General features: G+C 39.9%; 1 protein-coding gene across 4 annotated transcripts in view; it reads left to right on the top strand.

Annotated features, from left to right (window-relative positions):
- The first annotated feature begins 3,539 nt into the window (after positions 1-3,539).
- The window catches only part of OCIAD1 (OCIA domain containing 1), a 28,144-nt gene continuing 23,052 nt past the window's right edge, over positions 3,540-8,631 (top strand). For 2 of the 4 annotated variants that reach the window (XM_077757807.1, XM_077757808.1), the window contains exons 1-3: positions 3,657-3,739; positions 5,249-5,311; positions 5,941-6,021. In XM_077757807.1, coding sequence (XP_077613933.1) covers positions 5,254-5,311; positions 5,941-6,021 — 139 coding nt within the window. In that variant the 5' untranslated portion in view covers positions 3,657-3,739; positions 5,249-5,253. Of the gene's footprint in view, positions 3,740-3,786; positions 3,937-5,248; positions 5,312-5,940; positions 6,022-8,631 lie in introns of those variants that run through there. The other 2 variants (XM_077757809.1, XM_077757810.1) reach the window with 2 other exon arrangements.

Below are 8,631 nucleotides of genomic sequence, written 5' to 3'. Positions count from 1 at the left end.
TGAATAATAATCATGATTATGGAATTTCAAGAGTTTATCTGAGAAGACAAACTTTTTCTTGACACTGAAATTAAGGAGGAGTTTATTACATGGGTTTGATTTTTTAAAAATTTTTATTTGAGAGAGAGAGAGAGAATATTCAGCAGGCTCCATGCTCAGTGCAGAGCCTGATGCGGGGGTTGGTCTCATGATGCTGGGATCATAACCTGAGCTGCAATCAAGAGTTGGATGCTCAACTGACTAAGCCACCCAGGTACACACATGGGTATCATTTTTATGAATTAATGACTGCTGTCAACAATTCCTTTATAATTATTTCTTATTATTTTAATGTTTATTTATTTTTGAGAGAGTATGCACGTGTGTGCCTGAGCGGGAGAAGGGCAGAGGGAGAAGGAGAAATAGAATCTAAAGCAGGCTCCAAGTTCTGAGCTGTCAGCACAGAGCCCAACCTGGGGCTCAAACTCACAAACTGAGAGATCATGACCTGAGCTGAAGTCAGACGCTTAACCGAAGGAGCCACCCAGGTGCCCCTTATTTTAAGTTATGTCTAACAAGCAAACATTCTTATGGTGACATTTCATTAGATCTTACCTCAGTGCAGGTATTTTGAAGTGACTTAATTTAATCCAAACAAATTGATTTCTGGTCATCTCACAGTTCAAAATTAAAACACTAAAGCTCTGAATTTGCTAATAAATCCTGCAGCCTCTATCAATTGTGAGTCAGCTTCTAGTAAGACTTTGGATTTTACCCAATTTACGTTTGAATTCTTTGGTTGTTGCATCACCCAAATTACAAATAGATCTAATAACTTCTAAATGCCAGCACAGAAAATGACAGTTTAGTTTGAATATTTAAAATCTTAATTTGTTCCCAAAGAAAGAGCACCATACTAGAAATCCAATTTATCAGTTGATTTGATTACTGAGACATATGCAGGCAATGGGACATATACTTATCAAAATACCCTAATGCCATGCTTTAGGCCTGGCTCAGTAAATATAAAGAAAATGATATAACTGGATTCTGGGATCTTACAATCTAGTCAGAAAGCAAAGATCAGGGGCGCCTGGGTGGCTCAGTCGGTTAAACGTCCGACTTTGGCTCAGGTCATGATCTCACGGTTGTGGGTTCAAGTCCCGTGTCGGGCACTGTGCTGACAGCTAGGTCAGAGCCTGGAGCCTGTTTTGGATTCTGTGTCTCCCTCTCTCTCTGACCCTCCCCTGCTCTCTCTCTCTCTCAGAAATAAATCAAACATTAAAAATTTAAAAAAAAAGAAAGCAAAGATCAGATTTTGCTTTAGCATACAGCTTACTCAGTAGGTCTTCTAATTTTTTATATTTGTTTCTTATAAAAATGTACTCAACAAATTCATTGAAGAAACATTTATTGATTTCATACTATGTGCTAATCATTTTGATGCCAGACAGGCTCTTCCTCTCATAGATCTTGCAGTAAGTGGAGAGAGGAAAAGCAATTAAAAAAGCAAATAATTGCTTTAGATCATAAGTGCCATGAAAATAAATATGGTAACAGGGAGTGACTGGGATTCCATTTTAATTGGATAACCAAAGAAAGCCTCTTTGATGTGGTGACACCAGCTGCAATCTAAGAAGCCATGTGAACACCTGGAAGAACAGTATTCTAGAAGAGAGAACAGCAAGTGCAAATGCCCCAGGCCTACTCTCCACTTAGCATTGGGTATTATTTATTAATGTTGATTACTATTAATACTAAGAATGTTATGTTTAATATTTAACAATATATAACATTATAATTATATTAAATATAATAATAAAAAATATAATTATATAGTAATTATATAATTATATTTATTACTATTTATATTACATTATTATATATTTATATTAATATATTAATTATATTTATACATTATAAATATATTTGTATATTATATATTATAAATATAATAATTATAATTATATTTAATATAATTGATGCTATATATTACTAATGCTATTAATATTAATAATGGATATTATTTATTAATACTAATGATCTTAGGGATATTTTGGGGAGTGTAAAGATTTTTCAACCAAGGTCTCTGTCCTAAAAGAGTTCCATAACAGAGACAGACATAAGCAAAAAGATCACAATAAAGTGCAGAGAGAGCTACATTGAAAAGAGCTGCTAGGGAGGAGTGATTAATTCTCTGGGGTGTGTTTCAGGGAAGGCTTTACAAAGAAAGTAATGTTAAGGTAGGAGTTTGAAATACCAACAGGATGGACCAGCAGGGAAGAGGGTTAAGCTAGGGGGAACAGCATACAGGGACTATGAGTGTAAACGGCTACAGGCTGTTTGTTTCTTTCATTCTTTTCTTTGACAGAGCATGAGCAGGAGAGGGGCAGAGAGAGGGAGACACAGAATCCGAAGCAGGCTCCAGGCTCTGAGCTGGCAGCACAGAGCTCAACACCAGACTCGAACTCACGAACGGTTAGATTATGACCTGAGCCAAAGTCGGTCGCTTAACAGGACTGAGCCAACCAGGCGCTGCAGGCTGTGTTTCTTATTGAACACTGCAATAGAAGAAAGTGAGGCTCAAGAGAGCAGAGGCCCAGTCATGAAGGGCCTTATACTCTGTGCATGACGGGAGCTATCAAAAGGTTCTAAAGAAGGAACCACAGGTTTGTGTTTTAGATGGCTCACAGTAGGCTGTCTCTCTCAAATATTCCTGCGGGAGAATAAATATAGGGCAGCTCTACAGGCAGTGGAAAGGGTGAAATGAGGACAGTAGCAGAAGGTTTCAGAAAGGTAAGAAACCAGAGAGGTTTTTCGGAGCTGATGAATCAAGAACTCTGTCGAGTCACTGGTAACTTCCAGTATCCGGCTCATAGTCGGCCCTCAATAAGTATTTGTTAAAATGAATACATGAATGAAGGGCGGCTGTCTGATGAACATAAGTCACGAGACCCACAATCAAACATAGACTCTTCCATTAAAAGAGAACCATTGGGTGCTTGTATCTTTTCAGGCGTGTTGCTTTACTCCTAACAACCCTACGAAACGGGTGTTACGTTCCACTTTTCAGATGAGAAAAACTTGAGGCTCAAAGAGGTAATGCACCATGCCCTAGGTTCTAGAACTAGTCAGTAGCAGAACTCAAAACACTGAGACACATAGTCAAGTGCGCATGCTTAATAATTATTTTCTACTGCTTTCAAAGAATGAAATAAATTGTGTAAAGCCCCAAACCAAAGAAATCCAAGAAAAATCGGTTATCTCAACAAGGGGATAAGAAGGGGATCCTGAACTCTCCCGTCAGCAGGTCACCGGAAGATCACAGGTACGTCACAGGGGCCTGGGTCCAAAAGTCCCTCGGCGATCAGGAAGAGGGCGGGGAGGGCCTCCAGGCCCGCAGAGACGGCCCGCGCAACCGCAGTGCAGCTCGCGAGCGCCGCGGTCTGGGCGTGAAGGGAGGAGGGACAAGCAGAAGGGGGCGGGGCAGACAGACGCCAGCACCGGAGGCCTCTCGCCTTTGGATTCCGCAGGGAGGTCTTGACGTCATTTCCTTCCGTAGGTCTCCAGTGCTTCCGGGTCGCGGTCATTTTGATCCCGTATTTGGGTGACTTCTTGGAGGCCAAGTTGCTGTTTACTCCCCACCCCCAACTCTGCTACCGTGCCGCTCCGCGCGGTTTCCTCTCTCCTGGCCTTTCGAGGCCTTCTGCCCCCGATCGCCTAGGCTCGCCGCGTCGTCGCTCGCCGCTGTCGTCAGGAGGTGGGTGCGGTGACGCAAAGAGTCCCCCATCTCGCCCCCAACCTGCTCACTCCGCGCGGGCAGCTGCTATCCTGCACCTTCCGCCATTTTCCCGCCTGTGAGGCCTGGCGAATCGCGCGTTGGCTTCGGAGGGCCGGTGCCCCGCGGAGGCGAGGGAGTGATTCTTGGTGACAGACGTGTGTATTGGGGGGTTGCAGGTGCGAGACGTGGAGATGGCGGTGGGGGATGGAATGAGGGAACCGAGGATAGACGAGGGTTAAGTTCAGGGTGTTTTTTTGTGGGAATAAGAGGTTACAATTGTGTTGTCTGCGAGGGACCTTGCCAGCCGCGTCTGTAGGGTTTCTAGGTAGTATGCGGTTACGGGAAATAAGGTTTCACTTTTAACTTAATTGTCGTTAGGATGGAAGTAGTCTATTTAGCAAACTCCATCCTTTTTTTTCTAGCCAGGGGATTGACGTGTAGGTTTACCGAGTGAAATATGGAAGGGCCTCACTTGCTATCCTAATCGTGATGCCATTTCCCATTATTATGTAAATGTTTTTTTTTAATTTTTTTTAATGTTTTATTTATTTCTATGAGAGAGAGAGACAGCATGAGCAGGGGAGGGTCAGAGAGAGAGGGAGTCACAGACTCTGAAACAGGTTCCAGGCTCTGAGCTGGCAGTCAGCACAGAGCCCGATGCGGGGCTCGAACCCACGAGCCGCGAGATCATGACCTGAGTGAAAGTCGGACGCTTAACCGACTAAGCCACCCAGGCGCCCCGTAAATGGTTTTTAAGACGGGTAATAATCTTGATACTGTGTGAGGACTCTATAAAATTCGCAGTTATCTAATCTATTCGTCTTTTACGTCTCGGGGCATGGGTTAAAAAAAATAGTAAATAAAAATATATATCTTTGAAATGTTTGCGTTTTAAATCTCGAATATTCTAAGTCTCCAGGGAGCAAGTAAAGTTTGCAGAATACAGAATTTGCTGTTACCGAGAAAGGTGTGACGTCTTTGTTATTCAGTTTTTGTGGAGTAGTGCCTTGTGGGAAAGATTGTATGTTTCATGCTGATTATTTCATCTTTTAAAACTGGAATCCCAGAAATGACTTTAATTTTTCCTCTTCCGTTTTGGGAAAGCATGGTAATCATTGTGCATATATTTTTGGAAGGACTAAAACAGAATAATGTGAAGTAAACAGCTTCAGGAGGAAAAGTGTGTCTGTTTTATCGATATCCTATTATATCTTAATTTGATACAATCTGTTGATAAATACTTACAAAGGACCTATTGTTTGTTCTTTTTACAGTCAAAGGACCTAAGATGAATAATCAGTTCCAAATTAGTTATTAGGTCTGTGACTTGTATTTAGGTGACTTTTTATTATATCAAGTACTTCAGATGTAGTAGTGTTTAGTAACTATTTGCTTGATTACCATGTAGACTAGCGATTTTACTATATCTTGATTTATTTTGGTGTATATAACCATTTCTAATACTTAACATAAATGTTTTTGATGCAGGAAAGATGAATGGGAGGGCTGATTTTCGAGAGCCGAATGCGGAAGTTCCAAGACCAATTCCCCGTAATTATCAATATTAAATATTTGTAATTAGAAGCACTTTCCATGTAGAAAAACTCCTTGCCTTGAATAATAGCAACCGGACTGGCTTGAGTATGTGACCAATGCAGTCACACACACTTGGGTTTCTTTTCTTTTTTTAAATTTTTTTAATGTTTATAGATTTTTGAAAGAGAGCATGAGCAGGGGAGGGCAGAAAGAGAGACACACAGAATCAGAAGCAGGCTCTAGGCTCTGAGCCATCAATCAGCGCAGAGCCCAGTGCATGACTTGAACTCATGAGTCTTTGAGCTGGAGAGCATGACCAGAGCCAAAGTAACTGACTGAGCCACCAAGGCTCCCTCACACTTGGTTTAATTATCTGTTGCCATTTGAAATTAGTAATAATTTGAACAGTGGTTCCAAATTTTCATTCTGCACTGGACTAACACATTATGTAGCTAATTCTGACTAGTAGATAGTAGCACTAATTTCTGTTTGAAGTCAGTTTGTTAAAAATTTAAAAGCCAGTTTTTCATTACTTCATTTAAAAAAAATTGGGAGTGTTTTGTTAACGTTCAGACTAAATTAAATTTTTAGTCTTAGCTTTTCCATGGGCATTTTAATGTTTGCCAATTTTCCTTGGTAAAAAGACATAGGAGCTGATTACATTCCGACAGAGGAAGAAAGAAGAGTCTTCGCAGAGTGCAATGATGAAAGCTTCTGGTTCAGATGTAAGTTAAATTTTCTAATCAACAAAATTTGACCTTTTTTAAAAAAAAAAACACCTTATTTATTTTTGAGAGAGAGACAGAGTGCAAGTGCGTGAGAAACAGAGAGGGAGACTTAGAATATGAATCAGGCTCCAGGCTCTGAGCTGTCAGCACAAAGCCCAACACAGGGTTCGAACTGAAGAACTGTGAGATCGTGACCTCAGTCAAAGCTGGATGCTTAACCGACTGAGCCACCCAGGTGCCCCATGACTTTTTTTGATTTTTAATGTTTATTTTGAGAGAGAGTGCATGTGCACACACAAGTGGTAGGGGGCAGAGAGAGAAGGAGAGAATTCCAACTGCCTCTGTGCTACCAGTGCACAGCCAGGTGCCAGGCTCAATCTCATGAACCGGGAGCGGAAATCAAGAATTGGACGCTTAACCAACTGAGCCACCCAGGCGACCTCAAAATTTGACTTTTAGAACCTGAAATTATTGTGACCTCATACAGAAAAATGGGCTTACTTTTGGTGTAGTGTGGTTATTGCTAAAAGAGATTGATGAAGGAAAATGAATTGTATACGTTTAGTAATAATGTTTAGAACTTTATTCAAAACTGAGTTAATTTTGTTGGTGACAGTGATAGTTAGCATTTACTGTATGTACATGGATTATATGAAAACAACCCAGTAAGACTGATAACTATTACCCTCACCTTACAGATAAAGAATTTAAGAGTTAGAGATGTTAAATGAATTGACCAGTGTTACACAGCTGGTAAGTTGTTATGTCTGGACTTGAAGCCAAGTCTGTCTGAGACAGAAGTTTGGGATTTTAACTCTTAAGTCTTCTAACTTACTGATAAAACCCCAGTAGTTTCCACTTGATTATTCTGAAATACTGTTACACTGCTAGCGGATTTGTGACTAGAGACCTTATACATGAAGATTTTGTTTTTTAAATCGAGAGATTATGTTGAAAGCAGTATAAAACAGCCTTACCTTGGAACAGAATCCTGGAGTTGCTTCAGGAACTCAACGACTGGTCACTGCAGTTCTTTCAGATAAAGCAATTCTACCAAAAAGGAGAATAGAATTTTAGAAAGGGAGATGACTTAAATAAAGAAGATGTATATTTTCATCTGTTGGCCTGGTGTTTATGCTTAACAGTACTTGGAAGATAAATTTTATGAGACCAAGTCTTTGTCCTAAAGTAGTTTTTTAGTTGTAATTGAGACATTGGTAACACATGAAACACTTAGAGAAAGATTAAGTGCATAATGATAGTGGGAATTTTAAAAAGGGATGTTAATTGGAGTTGATTTACCTAAAAAAGGCCTTAGTAAATAAATGCGTCTTAACAACTAATAAGGACTTGAGGTAAATGGAGAATGTTGGAGGAACATTTAGAGGGAAGGAACAGTGAGCAAAGGCAGTCTACAATAACTTGATCTCTACTGGAGCCTTGAGGCTGAACTGATTGGAAATAGGGGTCTTTTGCTGGGGGTAAAAAAACATAATACCAAGAAGTTAAAGATTGGATTCATTATACTCTTTAGGTTCTAGGGCTAAAGGGTTGGGTCGTAAATTTTTTAAAGGAAAATTTGGTAGCAGGGTTGCAGGATGGGTTAGAAGGATGAGTTCTACTTTGTGAAATCTGTTATGAGCTTTTGACAGTAAATCAGACATATATGTGGTTAGTGCAGAGATATCATTGATTGTAGTGTCATTTGGACCAGGCCAGGTGGGATGGCATTGGCAGGTTTTTAAGTTTATTTATTTTGAGAGACAGAGAGAGCGAGAATCCCAAGGAGTCTCTGCACTGTCAACATGGAACCTGATGTGGGGCTCGAACTCCCGAACTATGAGATCATGACGAGTTGAAATCAAGAGTCGATGACCAGGCACCCCCTGGAAGATTTTTTTTTAAAGGATACATAACATGATTTTAAATAAACTGACTATAGGGTGTATTAACTTAAAGAGGTCCAGCTTAGGAGACCAACTAATGGTGACATTACTGATTAAAAGGGGGTTTGAGAGAGTTCCTGTTTGAAGGAGGAAACAAATTTAGTTACACTTTGATTTCCTGGCGTAACATTTGATTGTGGAAGATCTGTAAGCAACTAGAGAGAAACAAAGGAGTATGGGAGAAATTAGGGTTTGAGGTGTGTTGTATTGGTGAGTTCAAGGAATTAAGCATAAAAATAAGAGCATAAAACTGATAATAGTATCTGTCATGTAGTTAATATGTAGGAATGGTGGAATACATGATAAATTTGGGTAGTACCCCCGGGTAAGGAAACAAGTGGTGGTAAAAGAATCAACAAAGACCAAGAAGAAATATTAGCTCTCATATAATCTTGTGCCTTTTATTTTCAGTCTAATATTCAGAGACTTAACAGAGCTTTCAAGGTAGAAAGAACTTGAATAAGAATTAGATGATGATGCATCTGCAGTTGAGAAGAATTGTTTTAGGTCCATTGCCATCATAGATCAGAGACTTGTAAAAAGTTTTCATGGCTCATAGTTTGGGAATAATTTCTCTGGGAATGTAATCGTGCTCTGGCAACATGTATTTCATTTTCGTAGGTTGCATAGAGTCGATAAAGTGATCTCTTTTCAAGTCTCT

The sequence above is a fragment of the Crocuta crocuta genome, unplaced genomic scaffold (genome assembly GCF_008692635.1).
Source record: "Crocuta crocuta isolate KB4526 unplaced genomic scaffold, BGI_CrCroc_1.0 scaffold282, whole genome shotgun sequence".
NCBI classification, from domain to species: Eukaryota; Metazoa; Chordata; class Mammalia; order Carnivora; family Hyaenidae; genus Crocuta; species Crocuta crocuta.
This window is presented reverse-complemented; position numbering and strand designations above follow the sequence as displayed.